The 26,184-nt window shown below is 40.5% G+C and overlaps 1 protein-coding gene across 3 annotated transcripts in view; it reads left to right on the forward strand.

Moving 5' to 3' along the window:
* The window catches only part of Mtus2 (microtubule associated scaffold protein 2), a 595,926-nt gene that overhangs the window by 182,135 nt on the left and 387,607 nt on the right, over positions 1–26,184 (forward strand). For all 3 annotated transcript variants that reach the window (XM_046454223.2, XM_046454224.2, XM_046454225.2), the window contains one exon: positions 20,942–23,372. In XM_046454223.2, coding sequence (XP_046310179.1) covers positions 21,183–23,372 — 2,190 coding nt within the window. In that variant the 5' untranslated portion in view covers positions 20,942–21,182. The remainder of the gene's footprint in view (positions 1–20,941; positions 23,373–26,184) is intronic.

Raw genomic sequence — 26,184 nt, forward strand, 5'->3', positions numbered from 1 at the left:
TTTTTTTTTTTTTTTTTTTTTTAATCACTGGATTCACTTTCTACAGCCTCTGATCCATTCTGAACTGAGTTATTTCTGGGCCTAGTCACCACCTATTTTCTTTTGGTCCACCTGTCCTGGCTCCTCTGTCTTCTTTCTTTCTTTATATCATTATTTTTCAGAAGCGCACTCTTCAGTTGTTCAGGAAATATGAATATGCAATCACTGCCACATAATAATGACTAACAGAACTTTCATGAGGTCTGTTCCTCCGGGGGTCCCACGTAAGTGTAGGTAGGCAGGAGCCTCTGAAGTGGGGCTGTTATTTATGTTGAGATCCTAGAATGAATTATCCTAAGTTTCTTTGGCAAGAATGGAAATGATTCCCAGTAATGACATTTCAACCAATGACAGACCCTATGTATGATGTTGTCACATGGGATTATATCCCTTAGTGACTTCGTAGCTGTCTTAGTTTGGGTCACTACCTTCTACGATGTTCACACAACAATGAAATTGCCTGATGATGCCTTTCTCAGAACATATATGTTGTTAAGCAAAGCATGACAGTATTTAAATTATCTTATATTTGAAAATGTATTTATTCTGTACTCATTCTTGGCAATAGTTTAGTGGTGTAGAATTCTAGGTCAAAATTGTGATTTCTTACAGCATTACCATGATTCCTCTGACTTTGAATATTTATTTTTACTATTCATAAATCTGTGGCCAGTGTTGTTCCTTTTATTTGTAATCTATTTTAGCTCCATGGAAGAAATAGGACTTTCTCCCAATCTTGTTTCTTTTCAGTATACTATTTTTTTTTTATTTCCTATGCCCCTGTGGCCTTTTAAATCTGGAGACTTGTGTTTTTCAATGTTAAGAATTTTCTTTAGTAATTTTCCCTTCTTCGTTTCTCTATTCCTTTCCCTCTCTGCATATCTATTATAATTTAGAGCTCCTTGATAGATCCTGTAATCATTTTATATTTTCTCTGTTCATTTTGTCTTCTTTTTTTTACTTTCTGAAGATTTTCTATATTTTAAAGTCCTTAATTTGCCTACTTATTTTTACATCTTAATTGTAATATTTCCAATTTCTTCTATTTAATTAAATGAATTCTCTGTCCTTTTTTATAATATACCTATTTTGCTTTATAGAAACTCTTATCTCTCTGAGATAATAAATTAGAATTTAAAAATGTTTTCCTCTTTCAGCTGATAAATTAATTTTTAAAACTTGGTATAGTCATGTAATAGAGTATTTCTCAGCAATAAAAATGGTTGAATTGTGGCTCAGCAGTGGAGTGCTTGCCTAGCACGTGTAAGGCCCTGAGTTCGATCCTCAGCACCACATAAAAGTAAATAAATACAATAAAGTATTTTAAAAAAAGGATGAACTGTTGATACATATAATAATATGGATAAATCTTGGATGCAAGGTGCATTCTATATAATATTAATAATATTGGTATATTAAATAGGATACCATATCAAATCAATTATATTAATATAACAATATTAACAATATAATAATATCATTTAAATTCATCCATATTAAAACTGAAAGAAGCCAGATTTAAAGGTGACATGCCATATAATTATATTTACATGTCATTCTGGGAAAAACCTAATCAATATTTGCTAGTGGTTGCGGGGAGGGATACTTTGAGAGAGATTTTTGGTGTGATGCAGTTATTTTATATCTTGATTATATTAATGGTTTCTCTATACATTTATCAAATCTAATAGAACTATACATCAAAAGAAACCTTTCTCTTTATAAATTAATTGCTTCAGGTATTTAATTATGATAACACAAAGCTGACTAATTCAAAACATTTTGGTAATGCGAAGCTGACTAATGCAAGCCCAAATAGTAGACTTTGAACATATTCCTCTGATCAGTGGTCGGTGTGTAGACATGGGAGTTCCAGAACTATCTGGGTTGAGGATGCCCCTCTATGAAGAACCACACAGAGGGTCTACTAGCATCTATGCCCCCATTCTGTGCCTAACACATATGCATACATATCATACATGTAAGGATATGATTCTGAATCACTGTGTAGAATTGAATAATTCTAAATTGTTTTATTTGAAAGATAAATATAAGCATATGGCATTTCTTAGAGTGTCTTTGATTAAAATGGATGAGTTTGGGAATTTTGTGTTATTAACAGTGAATTTCTAAGCTGTGGTTTGGATATTTAATTCACACCATTAAAATTCATACTTACTCAGGTTTGTATTGGGCATTAGGAAAGTTATTCTTTTTTTTTTAAAGTACTGGGGATTGAACTCAGGGGCACTCGACCACTAAGCCACATCCCCAGTGCTATTTTGTATTTTATTTAGAGACAGGGTCTCACTGAGGCTGAGGCTGGCTTGGAACTCACAATCCTCCTGCCTTAGCCTCCTGAGCCGCTGGGATTACAGTCATGTACCACCATGGAAATGCTAGCAAGCCAATTTCCTAACCTGGGGTTGTTGATTGGAGGCTATTCAACACACTGTCAACAAGTTGCTGTTTTCAAAGGCATTCTTAAATTTTCTCTGGAATATAGGTATTTTTGCTATTTTCCTTTCAGCTTTGGCGAAATGTTGGAGGACTCTTACAGATTTACTAAGATGATGACATTCATTTATTTCAGTGTACAGCAAAATCAATCAATCTCCCTAACACACATCATTTATTTTTCTTCCATGTTTTCAGGCCGAGTTGGTTCCTAACTATCTAAGGTACTTTTCCTTTTCTATTTCTCTTCATTTCTTTATCTCTTCCTTAGTAATAAAGATGTTCTAAGCATGGTGATCCAAAAATTCCTTGTTGTTTACATAGTGTACAGTCATGAAAATATAGACTTTATGAAAGGTCCTGGGATATGAAAGTATATACACTTCCATTTAGTTGGAAGTTTTGTGCTCACTTGTGCCATGCACTTATTTGCTTTCTGGTTTCTGGTTGACTTTTTTTTTTTTTTGCTCAGGCAGCATCATGGTGTTTAATATTTAGCTTAATCCTTCTAGCCATCTGGTTTATTTGACAGAAGAAAGGTTATGAACTGTTGATGCAAGATAAAAGAAATTCACCTTCTGGGGGGGAAAAAAGAGAAATTGGAAGGCGCCCCATTGACAGTGACCTAGTACAGGCTTTGGAGCTCTGGGTGATCATTACTTTATTGCTGATAATGTGAGCAATATTTCTTTCTTCCTTTCAGATAGCACATGATCCCTGAGGATTATAGCCTGTGGTCCCACAGATAAGCAAGGGTCATGTGCTGCCTCCTCCATGAACGCATTCTGTGAGGCCCTGTAGCACAGGAGAGTCAAGCATTCCTACTGCTATAAAGTGAGCCCTCTTGGAGAGGCTGGGTGGAGCAGGGCCCAACCGCAGAGCTTGAGAGAGAATCTTTTTTTGTCCTCAATTTGTACCAAGTCAGACCCCACCTACCCATGATCACCGCCCCCACCCCGCCCCCTTCCATTGAAATCAGCTTCCCTCCCTCCATGCTCATGTAGATTTAGGGAAATTTTTGTGGCTACTTGGTTTAGTCTGTCCACTTTGCAGAGGAGACAGGCTGGGCCATCACATCAGGGGCAGGAAACAAAGGAACGGAGAGGGTTTTTGGAATTACTCAAAGTACATGTGGTTAAACCTGAGGAGGGAATAATTAATGAAGTATCACCCTGTCATATTAACACTAGAGCCGGTGACTAAATAGAAAGACATACTCTAAACCTAAGAGTGGGTCCAGCCCCAGTGGTGTTCAGGAGCCATCTGGGTAGCAGAGACTATGAAGCAACCAGGTTAATAGGTCCAGCAGCTGCTGCAGAAGGGGAGAGTTCGAGTTCGTGGCCTGCAACCAGACATTTGCATTTCATTCTTAAACAACTGCTGCCCACTCCTCCAGTATTACCAAAACAAAAAGACTCATCTGATTCAGTCCCTGGAGAGCTAATTAATATACCTTTATCAAAATATATTATCTTTTCCGTAATTCAGAAATTGTTTGTCTTTATCTAGATTTGGAATTCATGTCTCTCTTTCTGATCTCATTTTAGTAAACACAAGCACAAAATACTGTTACTGGAACAGTTCCCATCTCATCTAGTATTTTTGTGGATAGCATATTAATCTTCAAGGGGTTAGCTTTTCTCACCTGTCTCCCAAAGTCATGGCAGAGAATTTATCACAAGCTCTTGATGGTCAGGGCAGTGTTCTTGCTGCCTTTTGAAACTGTCAATCACTTAAACAAGATGAAAAAAATTTATTCCTCCTTCACCAGAAGAGATAACTCCCAATTTTTTCTGGCAAAGAAGATAGGGATTGCAAAGATAATTGAAATCCATAGATAATCCCCAGGCTTCGTTTTAGGTATTATTTTGCCCTCTTTCCTCGTAAAATACTTTTTAGAGCAAGCAGTGTTCGACAGATTTGAGTTTCATAGTGGCTTCCTTTCCTTTGCACTTCACCACTGGTGGTGGGGGGGATATAAGTAAACAGAGATTAAGGAAGTGGGTAACTGGGGGAACTGAGGGTCATGCAACTCCAGCATCACCTGCAAAGACAACAATGAGGCTTGGAGTGCGGCATCCCTCTGGATTGTGTGCCAGGGGGCCAGCTTGAGTCTTTTTAAAACTGTAAACACACACACACACACACACACACACACACACTCACACACACACGGAAAGATGAACCAAAGATCTCTTTCTTCCCAATTCTTTCAACTGAAGTTTCTAGCTCCTTCTTGCCATTACATGGTGCTTGGTTTGTCTGTTTAATGGCACATTTTATTACACCCTGCCTTGATTGTATCACCATTGTTATGAGTTATATATAATTAAATCCTTTTCCTCAGGAGTTTGCAATTCCTGTAAGATTAGGACTCTTCTTTATGTTTTATTTCCTATTGTCTCTTGCCCCGTGTGCTTTTAAAAAATCATTGGATGCTCAATAAATTGGGTCCATCTCAGAGCCTTGAGTCCTGTATCTCTGTTGCTTGTTTTTCTTACCTTTCTAGCCCAGGAGGCCTGTTCAGGGTCTGAGAAGGTGGGTGAGCACTAAACTGGGACATGAGGAGCTTGGCTCTACCCTGAACAGAGTCTATAACTAGGACTTGAGTAGATCATGCAGCCTCTTCAGTCTGAAGTTTCCTGATTCTAATTACAAAATTAGAGGACTGAGCTCTCAGTTCCTTCCCACTTCTAATGCTTCGTGATTCTATGATGAATATACTCTCAGCATGGTGTTACCCAGAGAGCTAAGTAAATCTGGAAAGATTCAATGATGCTACCCTATTAATTTATTCAGCAAATATTTATCGAGTGTCCACAGTGAGCTGGGTACTAGTCTGTTCGCCAGGATCTATAGTGAGTAGGACTTATATTTATCCTAATGGAGCTTTCATTTATTGAGTGAGAAAAACAGTGAACCAATAAGCAATGCAGAGAATGCCTGATAAAGCTTGTAAAATAACTGACAAGGGCCTGAGATTGGGGATAGAGGATGGCACTCAAGGAAGTCTGCGAGGGAGGGTACATTTAAGCTGAGATCTGAAATATAAGAAGGGTCCCATCAATTGTAAAGTCAGACATGGAGTGTGCAGAGCTGCAAGGACAGCAATGCAGACTCCAGACAGAAAGGCATTGGCATGGAAGACCCTTGTGGCTAGGGCCACATGGGAGGGAGAGGGGCAGCAGGTGAGGGAATTTTCACAGGGTCACAGAGTTCAGGGCAAGGGTGCTATTGGAGGGTTTGTAGCCTGCAAATGTCCTGTGGAGGGAGAATGGATTTTTCTTTTTTTTAATTTGTTTCTAAAAAATTATTTTAAATGACACATAATGGTGGTGCATATTTATAGGGTAAAGTATGATAATTTAATAAATGCACACAAGGTATAATGATCAAATTAGGGTGACAAGCATATCTATCTCCTTATACATTTATTATTTCTTTGTGTTTGAGGCCTTCAAACTCTTCTCTTATAGTTTCTAGATTTTTTGGCTTTGGTGGTGAGGGAGATGAGGGCACCAATAACCCAGACTAGGGACTGGCAGTATGAGCTGGGCATAAGACAAGGGGTCTTTGCTACAGCCCTAACACCCTGGAGCAAGTCCTCAATTTCTAATATCTCAGTTCTCATTGGCAAAATATGAACTCTGAAAAATAGCCTGTCTCCCAGATTTACCATGTAAAATAATAGTTAAATAATTTCACTTCAGAGTTTTGCAAAATGAAGAAATATAAATGAGCAAATTCCATGTGAAATGTCACTCGAGGTAAAGTAAAAATAAAATAGCAAGGCTTTTTGTATTTGTTTTTCCTATCAACTTTGAAACCTTAGGATTCTATGGAGGTTTAAGTGGTGGCTTGATGAAGGACATAGATGACAGGTTCAAACCCAGCTCTTCTAGTTACTTTCAGAGTTCGTTTAGCTTCTCTCTGCCTTAGTTTCCTTGTCAGTAAAATGGAATAACAATGCTGCTCACTAGATTGTTACACAGATTAAATATAATAGAACAACAAAAAACCAGCCGCTGGTAGTGGTAAGTTGGCTGTTGTGGGCTTAGAGGTAGAGTGGCCAAAGGAGAGGTGGAGGTGCCTGTCCCCCAGGACCCCCTATAGGACTCAGAGGAGGCAGATCATAGACAGCAAGTGAACAGGAGAACAGCATTCTGAGTGCAGAGCCACCCTCTGTCCAGTGTCCATGTGGCATTCCTTTGCCTTAGCATTTTGATCTCTCGAAAGTGTTCCAGTTTCACATAAAAACCTATGTTTATAGGAGCATTATTCATAATTACCCAAACCTGGAAACAACCCAGGGTCCCTCCCACAGGGGTGGACAAACAGACCTTGATGTGAAGCGTGGAATCCTTTTCTGCCCTGGACTGAAATGAACTGCAGATGACCCAACCTCCTGGATGAATCTCAGTTGCACTGTGTGAGGTGGAAGAAGCCAGAAACAAAGGCCACATGCTAGATAGTTCCATGGAAGGAATGTTCTGGAAAAAGCAAATATGTAGGAGCAGAAAACAGATAGGGGCTGGGGATGGAGCAGGTTGTTTTGAGCCCATGGAACTGTTTTGCATCTTGATTGCGGTGGTGTGAGACATAGGACAGTGTTTGCTAAAATTTGCAGAACTGTAGAGTAAAGATGGTGAACTCTATGTGAATTACAGTTTAGTAAAAAAATGAAAAATGTTCCCGAGCAAGAAAAAATATGTTTCCATTTGAATGATAAATGATGTGGTCACTCTAATTACAGTTTTTCAAGGGTGGGGATAGAGCAGGATGTGGGGAAGTCCAGGGGTAGGATGAAGGCTGACACTTTTTTCCTTGAGGGCAGTATGTATTTATTCATCAGATGATTACAGGGCATCCATCATATGTCTGGCCCTCCTGGCCACAAAGCAAACCTCTCTTATGGAGCTTAGAGTTCTGTCTTGAGATGAGAATGTGCTATGCATACCATTTCACACCATCCTGCCTTTAGGATCCTCGATTTTCTGGGAAGAATAATTTTAAAAGGTAAAACCCGAAAACAATCTAAAGTTCAAAAATAGGGGAAAATGGGGGGTAAGTTACGGCACAAGTGATCATGAAAAATGATGACGTACTAACTACATGTATGGGAAGAAGTCCATAACATCAAACTCAAAAATTGGAGTTACAGAACTCATTTTATGGGTGTTAAAAAAAAGGCCTGGGATATTATTAAGCTTAATTACTTGGGGTGGAGCTAAGGGATTTGGGTAGATTTTTTACCCTTGTAATGCAATATAAGCTCACTTTTAAAAGTAATTGGCAATATAAACATATCCACTTAAGAGAAAAAAATCATCCAAGAAACCAAAACAAAATAAATATTAATCCGAATAGGCAAAGAATGAACACCCTGAATTTTGTGGGTGAAGTTCTGTTCTGGAAAGGATTTGTATTTTAATGGGGAAAACAAATGCTTTTTGTTGGCAAGTTTGAATGAAACTTCTTTTGGAGAAGCACGTAACATTTTTGTTGGGGAGATTTTATCAATGGATGTTTTGCTTAAATATTGGATTCATCTAACTTATGAAAAACTGTTTCTTTCCTGGTCCTCTGTAAGTGGAAAATAGCAGCATTTCAACTCTTTTTATTCAAGCAAAATAGAAATAAAATAGCCTCTACTATCTAAAAAGAGGATGTTCTGAATACAGTCTTGTTTGTATATTAGAATAAAGTTTGATAGTTATCCATGTTATGTACATAAGATTAGGAGAGCAGAGAGGACTCCAGAGAGCTGTTACATTTTGTGTTCTTTGGCACACATTCATAGAATTCAGCACCACAGACAGCTCCAGAATCTATGAATATATATCTTAACATCCCCCAACCAGTAATTTGATTTTTAACCCTATCATGACACTGAAGTTGTGCAGCTCATTTAGTCTGCAGAACATCAAAATTTAGACTGGCTACCATCATGCCTATCAAGAATAGACATGTACACATTGAGCATCCCTAATATGAAATTCTGAAATCCAAAATGGTACAAAACTTGTAATTTTTGGACCACTGACAAGATACTATAAGCAGAAATGTCCATACCTGACCTCCTGTGATAAACTGCAGTCAAAACACAGCCGCACTAGAATGTTGAATAAAATTGCCTTCAGGGTATATATATAAGGTCTGTATTTAACATGAATGAATTTCATGTTTAGAATTGGGTCCCCTCTCCAACGCATCTCATTGTTTATATTCAAATATCCCAAAACCTGGGGAAAAAACTCAAACCTGAAACACTCTGGTCTCAAGCATTTTGGATAAGAGATACTTAACCTATAAATTATTATAAAATAGTATCTAGAATCTGATTATTGTTAAGTAATTGTAATTACAGAGGAATTATTGCCATACTGCTAATGTAAGTGATTTTATAAGTAAATATTATATGTGATTACATATAAAGTATCCTATTCAATGTGTTATAACATTATAGACTCCAAGTATTTGTTTAATAGTGATACGAAGTAAAATTTTAAAGCTAGGATTTGGACTCTTTTGCACTATTATTATGCTTAGAATTTTGATTTGTAATGCCAGATTTGTGGGACCCCAATAGACTTCCAGGAGCTGAATCCGATGCAATCACACAAGAGTCTTTATTGCAAGCTCGAGCCTGGACTCACAACCGTTTCTGATGCAGCGGTCCCAAGGAGTGAATCTTGGTCCTTTGTTCAGTGAGATTTTATAGGTTTGGGGGATACTCTGTGTGTCACAACATCACACAGCAAATCATTTCACAACACGGGCAAATCAAACAACAACTCTTAACATTGATTAGCACGTTCACTGGTGGGAACAAGTTGGGTAGGGGTGATTGGTTAGTACAAGAGGGGGATTCCTTTGAACTGATTGGTTTAGGCCATGAGGGGTGTATGTGCTGAACTACATGGTTTCCCAACATGTTATCAACCACCATAAACTACTGGGGGGTCATCTGGCATCCCAGGTATTTTCCCTGTCTCATGCTGATTGGTGGTTGCTAGGGGGTTGCCATGGGTCCTCACCTAGCCTGACTGAGTCAGGGACACCTGGCTCCCCAGATCTCTCCTGTTATTTACAAACAACTCAGCAGGTTGGCTATCTGCCTAGGAATACTCTGTGGGGTTTTCCAAGGACAAGGGTCACGCCCCCTCCCTCGGGACAGGCCTTGAGGTAGAAGTTGGGTTTTCAAAAATGGAGTCACATCAGTTTCTCAGATTCATAATCTATAGATTTTTCTATATCCTGGAGTTTTCTGAAGGATAATTTATTGCATGGCAGAAACTGCAGTTGAAGCTTCTTTGGCAACTAGGTTTTATTATGTCAGATGGAATTGCATTCACATGCAGAGAGGCACAGTGTTTGTATATGTATATGAAAACTCACAACTGATTAAACATTGCATAGTAGACCAGGCAGCTAAGAAATGCTGTAAGACCATATTTCTCAAAAATCCTTTAAAACCCATTCCTCCTTTTAGTAACATCAAAATCTTCAAACTTCCTTTAGTTTATTTTCTAAGTAATTATTAGGACAAATATACATAATGATTAGAATGTATTTTTTATTATACTCAGCCCTGGATATTCTGATTTGGCCCTGGAAGAGGGGGCTCACCTCAGTTGAGAGGGATAACTTTTCATTGTCTACCTTAAGACATTGAAAAATGATAGACTCCATTCTCTATTGAGAATAGCAAGAACATTCACTTTTTGAGCTCAAGTTGGGATGAAATTGCTTCATGTGAAGTGTCTACCATGTGCAAAGTGCTGTCCCAGAAACCACTCAGGAAACAGAAGCATCTGAGCAGTTAACCTAAAGGGAGTAAGACACACATGGTATATTAACAAGACACATAGCTGCAATTTAAAAAGACATAGAATTGGCCCTCCATCTTTGTGATTGGTTGAATCTGTGGATTCAACCAATCACTGATCAAACATATTTTAAAAATGCATCTGCCATAAAGAAGAATGAAATTATGTTATGTCATTTGCAGGAAAATGGTAGAATTTGAAGACTTTATGCAAAATGAAATAAACCAGAGTCAAAAAGCCAAGGGTCATATGTTTTCTTTCATATGTGGAAGCTACAGAGGAAAACAGAAAAGTAAGGTGGAGGGGGGATCTCATGAAAATCAAAGGAAGAGCAGTAGTAGAGAGAAAAGGGACCTGGGGGGTGGGGGAGAGGCAGGGAAGGAAGGGGAGTTCCAAATCATATCGCTATATCGTGTACTTGTTATGAACATATTACAATGAATCCCACTAGATGAACAATTATATTGCACTAATAAAAATATGGAAAAAAGAAAAAAAATGCATCTGTAGTGAACATGTACAGATTTTTTCTTGTCATCCTTTCCTAAACAATGTAATATGTTGTATTAGTCCTCTAGAGATGATTTAAGGTATGTAGGAGGATGTGTTGGTTCCATGCAAGTATTATGTCATATTTTTTTTTTTTAGTACTGAGAATTGAACCCAGAAGCACTTAACCACCGATTGGGATATGTCCCCAGCACTTTTAAAATATTTTATATAGAGACAGGGTCTTGCTAAATTGCTTAGGGCCTCACTAAGTTGCTGAGGCTGGCTTGAACTCAGGATTCTCCTGCCTCAGCTTCCTGAGCCACTGGGATTACAGGCATGCACCACTGTGCCCAGCTATTATATCATTTTATATAGGACTTGATTATCCTCAGATGGTGATCCAGGAAGGATCCTAGTAACAATGCCCTGTGGACACTGAGGGAATAGTGTACATAGTTATGATAAAAAGTGTAGAATGACAGTCCCCAAAGAAAAGACCTGCAGATTCAGGACTTGAGAGATAATATCTAGCTCTTCCCTGACCATTTTGGGAGGGGAAGAGGAGATAAATCAGGAATGGCTTTATGGAGAAGTGGCCTTTGAGTTGGATTTCTTCTATACTTGGTTGGAGCTATTGTGTAGAGAGGGTGATTTTACTCAGCAGGTGGAAAGATAAAGGGGTTTAAGTCTGGGACCATAGATGGGCCAAGTGCTCATCAGACCTTGTATGTCAAGCTGAGAAGTCTGGCTTTAGCCCGTCATTTAACAAGTAACTTGGGATGATGCTGAGGATGGTACAGTGGCTATGCCAGCATTTCTCTTTCTCTGAGAATGCCTTTCATGCTCCATTGGCTGCAACAAACATGGGTAACAGGAAATTGAAGCCCAAGACGGATGAAGAGATTATGTATGAGCATCAAGGTGCTATTGATCTATCTCATGATTCAAAAATGAATATGCATCCAACTGAAAAAAACCTTCTAAATGAGAAGGTCAAACCATTTTTGGAGATTGTGAACTCAGGACAGCTGAAGAAAGCCTGATTATTATTTTTTTTTCATATAGATTTTCAGCTTTTATTGCAAATTATTGAAAAGACTATCCATCAATAACCTTTTTGTCTTTGTTGGAAAATCAAAATACCACTAACATGAAGTTTTAATACTGAACATTCTTTTCTGCTCCCTGGACATCTTTGGCTGTCCTTTTGCCACTACCACAATGGCTCAGCTCCTGTAGCCTTCTCATGGTTTCTCAGCTCAGGTAATTTATTTGCCTTTATTATCACTTTTCAAAAAATTTTGGTATTCTTTGCATTTCCATATAATTTTTCCTGATTATTAAAGATGGGCAAAGACAATTTTGTTTTTTAGCAAGGAGAGAGCATGGTGCTCAATTATACTCAGGCTGTGTAATGGCATTTCGGTCAACAATGTACACGTATCTGACATGTTTCATTAAATTTTAATGGAGCTTTCCCTTATGACCTATTAATATCACAGCCATCGTAAGTTCTAGAATAATGCTTTACATGTATGTTGGAGGTGATGCTTGTGTTAACAAACCTACTGCACTGCCAGTCATATTAAAGTGTAGCACATAAAATTATGTACAGTAATGATACGTGATAATGATAATAAGCAACTATATTACTGGTTTATGCACTTACTATATTATGCTTTTATTATTATTTTGTATTTTACTCCTTCCACTTATATAAACATTGTTTTGTGTAAGCAGTATGCTGTGTTATGCAGGCAGCAGCCTCATCCTCTCATGTTTGCCATGTCTCTTGATTATATCAGGAGGCCACACCATTGATTGACCTAGACCATCTTGGTTTGTGTTCATTTGATGGTGTTCATATAATGCAATCACCTAAGATGCATTTCTTCTAAGGTGCCTCATCATTTAGTGACAGTTAATTATTCATACCAGTTACCAGGATGCTGAGCCTATAGTGGGTTTTTCTAAAACACTGGTAATTGATGAGTTCTGAGTAGTGAGGAAATGAACAGTGGGCCCTGCAAGATGACAGGTGATTATGTGGAACAGGTGGATAGCTCAGCCTCCTTCCCTTTTCTTTCTTCATTTTCATTTTCTTTACATTTTGGATGTTAGCATTATTAGCATTTCACAACATGGCGGACGGGATTTCTTCTCTTAAGATTCAACTCTTGTGAACAAAGGGAGGACATGAGTAGTGACTGCAGGGACAGGTGGACAGAGGGGATTGGTCAGATGAGGAGCATCATGGAATTGTATTGAGGTGACCCCCCCATGGCACCAGCCACTGTGGCTTTATCTCTTGTCCTGTTCTGTTAACATTAGTATCGGAAAAATGAATGATAATAAGGAAGCCACTTCCATCTCTTCAAAGATGATATGAAAACAGAATGGATTGCAAACATTTGGGATGAAAAATTAACAACGGGCACCAAAAGTTTTAAAACAGGATAGAAAAATGCAGTGAGACCAGCAAGATGAAGTTTGAAGTGTGTATTCTTAGGGTCCTACCCAGGGGTGCTAAAAGCCAGCAACAAATGTAGGATTGAGTCAGTTCAGTTTAGGATAACATATGTGGTACAGGTTGAGCAACCTTAATTCAGAAATCTTTGTGGAGCATTTTGGAGTTAAGTCTTTCAGTTTAGGGATGCTTAATCAGCAAAGCCTGTGCAAATATCGCAAAATCTTTAAAACACAGAAGTTTGAAACACTTCTGGTCCCACAAACATTTCAGAGTACTCAACTTGTACTATGGCATTTCAGTTGATGATATAGAATTAGCAGGGTGATGTGTGTGCCCATAGAGGGGTCACTCTCTCAGAATGTGTGGTTGGAAAGAAAACTGGGAATGCAAGGTTTTCTTCTACATGACTCTGGTCGATGCAATTTAAACTAAAGCATGGTGTGTGCCCCAAGCACCCTGTTTAGGAGGGACTTCAGTTTCTCTGCTGTCTGAACTTGAGGGAAACTGCTTAGAGAGTCAGCTTTCAAAAGCTCCTTGAACTCTTGGGAGAATCTGAGATTTTTAAAAAGGAGAAGAGTAGAGTTGGGGAAGAAGGAAATATAGAGCCCTTTACAGACCTGAAGCTTGTCCAGTGGCAGAAGGACGGGTTGTTCTGCTCCAGGGAGGCGGAACTTGCCCACAGTAGCCCTTTACAGATGTGTGAGGGGTTGCTGAGAGGGCTGGCAAATTTCCTGGACCTAGTGCCAGGGGAATCCATGCAGGAGACGATCAGGCATCACGCGGGTTATAAGCCTAGAAGATCTCTAAGTTCATTTCAATCCTAGGATATTTTTCCTCAAGAAAAAATACTATTTGTCTCTAAGGCCATTGTTTGTACTTTTTTTTATAATGATGGATCTGATCCACATGAAAGTTACATGGCTCACCCCAGGAAAATGCACCTCAGTTGGGGTTTCACTTGGCTGGATATTTGCATATTTTGTTTACTCACACACAGTCCAGTATTAGGAATTGGGGTGTTTATGATCATGTTGGGGAAAATGTTTACCTTAGTAGGGAGATCTTGGAATGAAATTTAGTTTCATAAAAAAATAACCCTTGTTCAGAATTACTTTGTGACTATCTTTTGGCAAAATGATGGAGCTGGTGGGGGTGTCAAGAAAAGAGGGAAGGAAATGAGAGACATTGCTTTCTGTCTGTACCTTTTGCTTATATAATTAAAGTTGGTTTAAAAATTAACTGGTTGCAGTGGCACACGCCTGTAATCCCATTGTCTTGGGAGGCTGAGACAGGAAGATCACAAGTTCGAAATTGGCCTCAGCAATTTAGTGAGGCTCTAAGCAACCAAGCAAGACCCTATCACAAATAAAACATAAAAATAGGATGGGGATATGGGTTAAGTACCACTGGACCCAATCTCCCAAACAAAAAAAAAAGCTTTTCCTGTCTTGTGAGTGTTGCTCCTTTTTGGTTTCTGATTTTACTTTTATATTATCAGTCACCCATTAGCAGCTGTTCTTTTTCATGGCTCTTTGTTTTTCTGTCCTTGCTCTGCCACCTAGCTGTGTGACCTTGGAAATGTCACATCTCTGTGCCTCATTTCCTTATCCAAAAGTGAAAGGAAAAAGAAAAACAAAAAGAAGAAAAGAGAATATTAAGACTTATCCTTGGATGAGGTTATAAATACCACTTTACTTAAGTTAATTTTAAATTAAAGTGTAAATAAAGTATAATTGTGTTAGTCCATTTTCTGTTGCTAATAACACAATACCTTAGACTAAGTAAGTTTAAAAGGAAAAAGGGGTTTATTTTGGCTCATGGTTCTGATTCAAGGTTGAGGATTCCTCAAGTGGTGATGGCCTTCTTTCTGAAAGAGCCCGAGGTGACACAGGACATGGCGTGTAAGAGACAGGATATATTAGTAAGTTTTGCATTGCTGTGACCAGTATACAAAAAAAAAGAAAAACTTAGAGGAGAAAAAGTTTATTTTACCTTATGGTTTTTAGAGGTTCAGTCCATGACTGGCCTACTCCATAGCTCTTGGCCCAAGGCAGAACATTATGGTGGAAGGGTGTGGCTGAGGAAAGCCACTTTACATGACATACAGGAAGCAGAGTGTGTGTGTGTGTGTGTGTGTGTGTGTGTATGAGAGAGAGAGAGAGAGAGAGAGAGAGAGAGAGAGAGAGAGAGAGAGGGAGAAACCTACTGACTCTGACTGGGGGAGGTGCCAGGGACAAAATATAAACCCAAAAGACACACCCCCAGTAACCTACTTCCTCCAGCCACACACTACCAGCCTACAGTTATCATCCAGATAATCAATTCATTTAGATTAAAAACAAACTAAAGAAAAGAGAAAATTAAGACCTATCACAACTATTAGGTTGCAGCTCTTACATCTAATCATTACTTGTCAACATTCCTGCATTGCCTCACACCAGAGCTGTTGGGGATTTCTCATATTCAAACCATAAAATTCCATCCCTGGCTCCAAAAGCTCTTGCCCATCTCACAGTGCAAAATTAATTTAGCCCATTTTCAGGAATCCTCATAGTTTTAACAGTTCTACCATTGCCAGAATTCTAAGTTCAAAATTTCATTTGAGACTCAAAGCAAACTGTTACCTGTGAGCCCCTATAAAGATCAAGAGCAAGTCACATATATCCAAGATATGATGCCATAGAAGAAATATTTCCATTCCAAAAGGAAGAAATGAGGCATAGAAAGAAGGGAGAGGACTACAGCAATACTGAAATCCAGCAGGGCAAACAAGTCCTTTAGTTCCATGTCCAGCATCTGGGGCACATGGCATCATGATGTTCTCTCCAAAGGGCTTGTTTAGCTCCTCCTCTATGGTCTTGCTGGTTGTAGCCCACATGGCCTCTCTCTTGGCTTTCCTTGGCAGATGTTGCATATTACTCACATCTCTTAACCTTGGGAATCTGCATTGCAGCTTCAACTTCTCACATCTGCATGCATCACCCTCTTAGGGGCTTTCTACAGGGATTCTGACCCTGATAAACTTTGCCTAGCCTCCCAGGCCTTTCTTTGCAGTCTCAGTGGACACCTCCATGACCCTGTAACTTCATCATCCTTTATTCCTGCAGAACCAGCACCACATGAATGACACCAAAGTCTGTTGTCATGTCAAGCAGTAGCCAAACCTCTCAGAACCATGGCTGTAGTGACCTCTGAGTGCCTGGAGAGCATGTTAAACAACTTCCTAGTTTGCCCTGGGTAAGCAGGATGTCCCCATGGTCTCTTCTCAAAGAAATTTTTTACCTTTAAACACTTGAGCCTGCTATTAGTATGATCTTGCCAATTCCAGAGATGTCCTCAGGCCTTCTTTCATATTATCTCTGTGTAAAGTACTTAGCATCTTTTTAGTGGCTATAATCTTTTCAACACCACATCTTCTGTGTTACCTACTTTACATGCACTTAGTTTTTCAAATCTTTATGCTTTACTTTCTGTTCCTCACAGTAAATTTGGTAAAGGTAAAAGCTTCCAACAATATCCATGTCACCATCTAAATGCTGTTTCCTTAAAATTTTCTCTTCCAGATTACTTAGTCCATTGCCTTTAAATTCAGCCTCAAAGAAAGTCTCAAGATATGGGCAAAAGGTAAACAACTTCTTTGCCATAATGCAACACAGATGACCTCTAGTCCAATATTAAATAGAGTCTTCTTTCCTCTTGCAACCTCATGAGCCCAGTCTTGACTGTCCATAGTCCTATTGGAGTTCTGGTCTTTTGAGCTCCCACCAGAATCACCCATTAAGCTCCACTTACAACACTCTGAGGCTTCTCTAACCTTAATTTTCAAAATTTTCCAAACTCCTCTAAAAACCTATTCCAAATGCTCTGAACCACGTAGGTTAGTCACAGCTATGACACCACTTCCCAGTACCAGTTTCTGCTTTAGTCAACAGTCCATCTCTTTTATCAAGACAGTCAACAAGAACAACTCAGAGGAGGAAGAGTTTATTTTGATTTATGAATTCAGAGTTTCAATTCATAGTCACCTGACTCCATTGCTTTGGGGCTGAGGTGAGACAGAATATAATGGTGGAAGGGCATGGAAGAGGAAAGCAGCTCAGCACATGGAAACCAGGAAGGGAAGATAGAGAGAGGGAGAGAAGAGGAAAGAGCGTGGGAGGTAAGTGTGCACCAGGGACAAAACATAAACCCAAAGCATGCCTCCAGTGACCTACTTCATCCTGTTTGCCTACAGTTGCCACCCAGTTAATTCATTCAAGTGAATTAATGCCAATTAGGTTCCAGTGTTCACAACCTAATCATTTCACTTCTGAACATTCTTGCATCATCACATACAAAAGCTTTTGGGGGACCCTAGCTCCAAACCATAGCACTGGGAGTGTGCATGTGTATGCCCTGGTCTCTCCCTCTTCTTTTAAAGTCACAAGAATTCAATCACTGGGGCTCAATCCTGATGACCTTAACTAGTACTACTCACTTCCTGAGTCTCCACCTCTAGACACCATAGTTGGATTAAGTTTCCACCTTCTTAATATCTCACAATGGGGAAGAAATTTCAACATGAGTGTTAGAAGAGAAAAACCATAGCAAATTATACAACTGTAATTTTAAAATTAAATTTTACACATGTCTCTCTATTGAGAATTATTCCTGGCCTCTGGAAGGTTTACTTTCCTACCCCCTTATTAATGAGCAATAGTTACTGTCTACTGATCAAGAATGTCTATGATGTAACTCTTATAAAATTAATTTTTCTAATTTTTTTTCTAGCAAGACACTGATTTATCCCTGCTTGTCACTTTCTAGCAATTATATTGTGCCTTGTGGTTCATGATATTCTGTTGTTTCTCCCTGCTGAACGGAAATTATTTCTTTCTCCCAGCTGGGACAGTTCAAACCAGAGAGCCCTTGGCTTCATGTTTATATGTCTCTCCGCAGAGAGCCCTGAGGGGCTGCCTTTTTGTGTAAGTTCTTGCTCTCCTTGGGCTTTCTGGGACACCCATTTCCTAGCCCAGAGAGCACAACATTCTTTTAAATAGCTGTCTTATCGATTTGCGTACGTGCTGTTTGTACTCGTGCCCGGAGGATGTGTGTACCTTCAAGGGAAACATATTCAAAATTTAATAAATAAAAAGTAGTTGTATAGAATCTGCTCTGCGTCAGGAAACCAAGACTGGGATCAGGTATCAGCCCCTTGTTTGAGGGTCAGTCTATATCTGGGGGTGCCACTGGCTTTCTGAAGATAGGTCTGGGAGGAGAAGAAGAGAAGGAGAAGAAGAATGAGGGAGTGTGGATGATGAGGACCACAAGTGAGACATGGAAAGAGCAAATGAGCAGCCCGGCAGGGAATGAAAATGCACCTGTGCATGTACATGTGTGTGTGTGTTCCCCAGGATCCAGGATCACATGGACATGGGAAGAGAAGGAAAGATCTAGACTGGTATCTTAATGTTTCTTAGGGTGAAGGGAAAAATAGACAAATTAGAAAAATAAAATCTGACCAGAAAAATCCAACAGCTTCTAGGGAAGAATTTCACTTAGGTAAAATAATACATGCTTAGGTGTCAATGCAAAAGAAATGAATGGGGGAAAAAAGAGAGTTCTATCAGCCACAGGGATGCCCATGGTAAGATATTAAACCAGAAGTTCATCTCATAAGTTAGGGGGCTGTGATGGAGAGGGATACTGGAGTACCTGCAAGATCTTTGAGTTGGGTGAGGGGTTCTCTGGTGTTAACTGATATAGTTGCTCACCCTTATTTATAGGGGATACATCCAGAGACCCCTGGTAGATGCTGGGAGCTGCAGATAGTGGCAAAGCCTATACTGTTCTTTCCTACACAAATTATGTGACAAAATACCTGAGAAAAAACAACTTAAAAAGAAGAAAGATTTATTTTGGTTCACAGTTTCGGAGGTTTCAGTCTCTTGACCCCATTACTTTGGCTGGTGGCAAGGCAAGACATCCTAGTGGCAAAACCCTTGACAATGAGGAGTTATATGTGGTGGAACAAAGTTGCTCACTTCATGGTGGCCTTGAAACAAAGAGAAGTAAAGAAGGAAGGGACCAGAGACAAAACATATCCTTCAGGGACACACCCCCAATGACCTACTTCCTGCTAAAGTTCCCACCACTTCTCAACAGTTCATTAAGGTATGAATTCATCCATGGATTAATCCACTGATGTGGTCAGAGCCCTTACAGCCCGATCACCTCCCAAAGGCCGACCTCTGAACACTACTGTACTGGGGACCAAGTCTTCAATGCATGAACTTTTAGGGACATTTCAGATCCATAAGAAATGCATACTCATAGTAATATTTATCTTATAAATTAGGCCCAGAAAGAGATGAACAACAATGAGTGATAATAGAATCATTATAACAATATATTGTAATATCATTTATGAAGATGTGGCCTTTCTCTTTTTTTTTCCTCTCAAAATATCTTCAGAAAAGGTAAAGTCAATTACCTAGAATTTCAAATGGTTTACATTTGCCAGTTTCTCTCTCTCTCATACACTTTGCTAAATTGAGATTATATCATTATTCTACCCCCTAAATTTTAAAGCAAATATTTTTCCAAGAACAGAGGTAATCTCTGAATAATCAGTGTTATTGGACACTGAGCATTAATGTTGATAAAATACTGTCACCTAACGTATAATCTGTATTTAAGTCTCTAATTGTTCCAATCATGCCCTTTGCTAACAACAACAAGAAGAAACCCAGGATCTGCTTGCATTTTGGGGGTCAGTTAGGTTAGTTATTTTGTAAAACACCCTCAATTTAACTTTGTCTGATTATTTCTTTTTGATTAAATTCAGACTGAACATTCATGCAAGAGTACTACTAAGGTGGTATGAAGCACTGAAAATACCTCACGGCAGGAACACATGATGTCTATTTCCATTATCAATGGTGTTAAATTTGATCATTTAGTTATGATGCTGTGCACCAGATTTCTCTGTTGTATTGGTAAAATTTCTCTTTTGTGGGAAATAAGTTAGTCCGGGGGATGATACTTTGAGATTCTATGAATATCTTGTTCCCCAGTGACATTTTACCCTTTGTTTCTACTGTCTCTCTGTGTCCTGACTTAGATAATTATTGCTCTGGTGATTACCAAATAGTGGTTTTTCAGATTCTGTAATTTTCTATGCATCAGTTGATATTCTTCTCTGAAGAAGAACCTTTCTTTCTCCTCTACATTTTCTAATCAGTATATGCTTGTGGACTTTTAAAATATTTAAATTTAAGACAGTATGCATTTATTTATAACAAATTTCTGACATTTGTCATTTTTTATAATTTTTAAATTTGTTTTACTTAGTTACACATGACAGTACTATGATCTTGACATATCATACATTTGAATCAGATGGGATATAATTTCTCATTTTCCTGAGTGTACAGGTTGCAGAATCACATTGGTTATGCAGTCACATATATACACACATTTGTCATTTTGAAGTTTCTCTTTTTCCATATTTGGCCAGCAGGAGCCCGTATCAGAAAAGTTTTTGAAAAAAAATTATCAAATGAAGGAAAGAACAGTATGAAGTGAGGAACACATCCGTGCTTACCCTGTGTTCCCCCAAGTATCTCTACTTGTTAATCTAACACGAATGCATTTTTTTTTTATTTCTCTCTAGGTCTCATGGACTAATTGGCTTTCGTTCAGCAGGAACCTAACAGACAAGTCCTTCTGCTGTGTATCAAGACAATGCTTGGTTGAAACACTTCTGAAAATGATCAAAGCTGTGTTGCAATGTGACATTGTCAGAGGAGGACAAACAGCTTGAGAATTTCCTGTTAATCACATCACAGCTTGAAGGAAGCCCCTTTCCATCAAGCGGGACTGCATGGCCAGCAGTCCCCACTGAAGGGTTGACAATGAGTGTCCCAGCAGCTCCTAAGAAATCATGTTTCAATCAGTTGCGGGACAACAGAAATGGTGCCAAGAACAATAATGAGAGCATCCTAAGTCTGGGAGATACAAATGCCAATCAAATCATGTTGGAGGTCAGCTCCTCTCAGGGTGAGTCCGAGACACATGACCTGGTGGATGAAATTGGAAATGCCAATTCAAGTGGGCCAGAACACCACACCCACTTCCTTAAGGAACCTCACCAATATCAGGGCTTTGGGAAAGGACCTCAGGCTGCCTCCACCAGTTTGAAAGATTTTAAACTTTCTCCGACCATCCAGAGGGAGCTACATGAAGAGCACACAATGGAGAGAAGCACAGATATCCTGCAGAACCCTCGGAGTGTGCAGGGACCAAGTCTGTCAAGTTGGAGGACTGTAATGGGTGAGGCTAGTCTAGAGGTTCTGGCTAAAAGGGATGTTGAAATTCCCAGGCACATTCCCAAGGATAAGTTGGCAAAGACCCTGGACAATGAGGAATTGAAAAGGCATTCTTTGGAAAGAGCTAGCAGCTCTGCAGCTGCATTTGGGAGCTTGACTCTGCAGCATCAGCAGCCTGCACAACTGGATGCCCTTGAGCCCCGGGGTCATGTGCCTGGGGGTGGAGAAGGGCCACAGAGGACATTGACTGATCACTCTCCAGGGGCAGCTTTCCTTCCAACTGATAATACCTCAGAGGGAAAGAGTGTACGTCCTCCTAAACCATCTACCTCAGAAGCCAAGGAGACCAGTCCCTCAGAGACCCAGACAGAGGGGGCACACAGACTGAATGTTTGCCACGAGCACGCATCACGTGCTGCCCATCCAGACCCTGCTCTGAATTCAACTTTGTCATTGAAGGAAATCTTGAGTTATCCAGAAGCACAATTAGGTCAGGGGAAGGGGGAACCAAAGCTGGAACTGAAATATGTTCAACCCAGGACCGGGCAGGAGCCAAAGTCGACCCAGGCAGGGGGTCTGGGGTGTCGCAAGGAAGAGAGTGTGTCACACCAAGACAGAAAGGAGTCACGTGGAGAAGCACACAAAGAAGCCATGTTTGCAGTTAGCAACGCTTCAAATAGCAGCCAGCACCATCCTGGAGGGGGAAGAGGCAACAGCCAGGAGAAGACAGGAGTCGGTGCTGGGATGGAGGATCTTCTCCAGATCAGCCCCAAACAGAGTCCTGCTTCCTTGGAAGTGGCTGGAAATCTTCCCACTGGCAAAGTATCACCAAGTATAGGTAAGAAGTTGAAGGAAATGACATCCAGCAACTTTTTACCCGGTGATGGCCACGTAGCTTTTGTTCCTAACGATCTGACGGACAGCAAGCCCTTGGATGTCAGCGAGGAGACAAAGAGGATGGGCAGTGGGAACAGGGAAAGGACCATGGTGTTGGCCTCAGATCCTTCTCCCAGAGAGAGCAAAACGGAGTCCCCGAACCCTCAAAGCAGCTGCCTAGAAGCAGGGGGAAAAGAGACCACAGTACCCGTGGTGGAAAATGGGAACCTTCCGGAAGATGCAGCCAAGAGTGAAATCACCCCATCAAGAGCAGAGTCAAGTCTCAGTACCCCGGCTCCTCTCCACCCAGAGACAACTGTGAACACGACCCACCAGCCCACGCCACCCAGTAGCAGTTTTCAGGACCTTGGTGTGTTCAGTGTGAACGCAGGGTCACCCTCAGCAGTCCCACCCGCCACTGACAGTGTGCGGCTGCTCAACACATCCCCAAAAGTGCCTGAGAAGAACACCTGCCCCAGTGGGATCCCTAAGCCTGTTGTTGCACCTTCCAAGGACACACCTTCCTCAGAGGAAGGAATGGAGAAGCATCAGGTTGAAAAAACAGAGGAAAGGACAGACATGAAGCCCGTCATCGTGCCCAAGCCCAAGCCTGTGAGGCCCAAGATCATCACCTACATCCGGAGGAATCCACAAGCCCTGGGCCAGGTGGACACTTCACTGGTCCCTGTGGGGCTTCCCTATGCCCCACCAGCATGTAGCATGCCTCTTCCCCAGGAGGACAAGGTGGCAAGTGGAGACCTTAAGCCATCAGCTAACCTCTATGAGAAATTCAAGCCAGACTTGCAGAAGCCAAGGGTCTTCAGTTCTGGACTGATGGTGTCTGGCATCAAGCCCCCAGGACATCACTTCAGTCAAATAAGTGAAAAGTTTTTGCAGGAGGTAAGAGATTGTCCCTTTGATATGACCTATAAGTTGTGTGTCCGAAAGTCTTCAATGAAGACTTTTAGGTGTTTAATACATCATGAAAACAAAATATCCTCTCTAAGCAAGTTGACAATGTTCATGGATATACATTTATAGAAGTCAATGCTTTTAAAAAAATTTCTTAAAAAATATTTATATTTTTTAGTTGTAGATGGATACCATACCTTTATTTTATTTTATTTTTTATGTGGTGCTGAGGATTGAACCCAGTGCCTCATGCCTGCTAGGTGAGTACTCTACCTCCAAACCACAACCCCAGCTCTGTAGTCCATGGTTTTGATGGGAGGAGATCATCTAGATGAATGGATAGTTTTGGCTTGAAAAGTTGAATGTCAAGATGAGATGCACCCACCATCTAAAGAGACCCATTTAAATTTCACCTAGTGTGATCCATATGAAATTAGATAAGTATGCATTTAATCTGGTTTCCGTGTTTAAATAAGTGAGCATAATTCTGTCAACCAGGTTAAAGCAAGAATGAATTCAAAGTAATTGGATTCTCTTCAAATTGAACAGATATCCTCTGATGGAGAGTATTTCCATTTTAGGAGAATCTCCTGTTCATACATGTGAAGAACATTGGGAATGAGCAGAACATAATGTGATTTTAGTTTGTTTTTAGTAAAAATGATTCTGACATTTAGCTAATTGTCTACTGTGTCCTGGGCCCACATACATAGTCTTTGTCAGTCTCCACTAACTCTTACAGTGATTCTCTGGAGGTTGGTACAACAGTGTTTATCATTGTAGATATGAACATGTGGACTTGGGGGGGTGTAAACCATTCACCTAAGGCTACAAATCAAGGACAGCACTGAGTCTCAAGCCTATGCAGTTGCAAACTGCTCCATGCTATTCCCATCCGTGCCCAGGTGCTATGGTGAGTTATCCTTGAAGACCTCAGAAATCTGCTGAAACAACCTCTTCATGGGAGCCAGGGTTAAAATGTAGGTTATCAGATCATCTTCTTTCTAACATTCTCCAGGGTTATCCAGGACACCTGGAACAAAACCCAGAACCTGTAGGATGGCTCAGCCTTTAGGATGTGCTTCTTGTGGCTGCATTACCTGCCTACCCAGCCTCCTCGCCTTCTACTCCCTCCTCACTCTGTTGCCTCTGGTCCTTTGTTCATCCTTCTGCTTGGAACGTTCTCCCAGTTGTCCAAGTGGCTCTCTCCCTCACTTTCTTTAGGTCTGTGCTCAGATGTCATCTCATTGAACAATCCCCCCACCTTCCCTCTGAATCCATGTTCTTTGGTGTATTTCTTCCCATAACTTTCCTCTGTCTGACATACAGTTATTTCTGCACTGAGGAGAATGTCAATTCCACAAAGTGAATATTCTTTTCAATGTGTTGTTCCCTACTGGTTCTCAGAATTTATAATGGTGTTTGATGTAAATGAATGCTCAAAAGATTTTGAATGGGGACAGAGTGTAGCTCAGCGGTAGAGCACTTGCTTAGCCTGTGTTTGATCTCCAGGGTTCAATCCCTAGCACCACACATACACAAATACTGAATGGCAGTTCATTTATGAGCTCCATATGTGTCTGGATCCAAACAATAATACACTAAGACTAGAAATAGAATGATTGAGTCCAAGGCTGGACTCCAACTTGATTGAAAGTGCTGACATACTTAAAGAGTACTTAAAGAATGCAGGCTTGCACAGTGTTGTCTGCATGGCCTCCTATTCATTATGGGCCTTTCCTGCACTGACCCTGTGACATCATATTCTAGCCAAGATGACCCTTGGGTCTGGCTCTAGGCAGTGGCTTCTCACTAACGTTGGACCAACTGCTATTCTGGTTTTGTACATCAGTCTCTGAATTTGGTTAAGGTGAGTCATTCTCAAGTTTTCAAATACTCATCCCACCTGGGCCTCTAAGGCCAGCCTCATGCTCTGCTGCCGGGCACTCCCACCAGCCCCTGGGAGCTGACCCTCCCGAGGCCTGCAGGCACCTTCTTCTCAAAGTATCTCTGCAGACATTCCATGAAAGGACCTTAGATTTTTCTCGCCAAACATGCTCACGAGGAAAACTTGATTTGGAGATGAGGACAAATATCCTGTTACTATCGGCAATTCTTTCTCAGGGGCCTCTTGTTTTTCTTCTGTATGTTCCTTTTATATGTTGCTTCTGTTTTCTCTGAAAATAATTACCATAGGCATGTTTTTCCCCCAAAACCATTTTCTTCCTTCCTCCTCCAGAAAGCTGGAAGGAGAAAGCCTTGAGGGAGTGGGAGTATGTAGACGTGTGTGGCACTAGTGGTTCTGAGGGAGAGACCCTGTTGAAGTGCTGAAAGCCTCCCAGCCTTGTGCCAGGCACACTCTCTGGGGACCATTTTCAGCTGTAATCAGAGCATCCATGGCCGTGCAGTCCCTTTCTTCAGGCCTCGGTATGCAGCAGGGAGCCCTGGGCACCTGGGCATTAACTCATTTCTGTGATAATTCTCTTTAATCAAAAGTGGGGAGCGGCCTGGCCCTTGGGCACTTGTTCCTACGGCTGCAACTTGACAGAACCCAGCAGGCCCAGTGCAGGGAGATCCAAAGGCCACCCTCCCCTGCCAGTGTGCCCTGAGCTCTCCTCCAGTGACTCCATTCAGTCACTGAGAAAAGAACACATTTCTGACCGGTTGCAACAGAAATGCTTTTCAATGATTGAAGCCATGTAGTTTTTGATAAAGTGGGAGAATCTTAAAAATAAAAACCCAAACTAGCTTCATGTTTTTCCATTATTATTGACAGATTTCCCCCCAAGTTAGAAAGTTT

This window comes from Marmota monax, unplaced genomic scaffold (genome assembly GCF_021218885.2).
Source record: "Marmota monax isolate L192 unplaced genomic scaffold, Marmota_monax_Labrador192_F-V1.1 WCK01_AAM20220418_F8-fsc00011, whole genome shotgun sequence".
NCBI lineage: Eukaryota > Metazoa > Chordata > Mammalia > Rodentia > Sciuridae > Marmota > Marmota monax.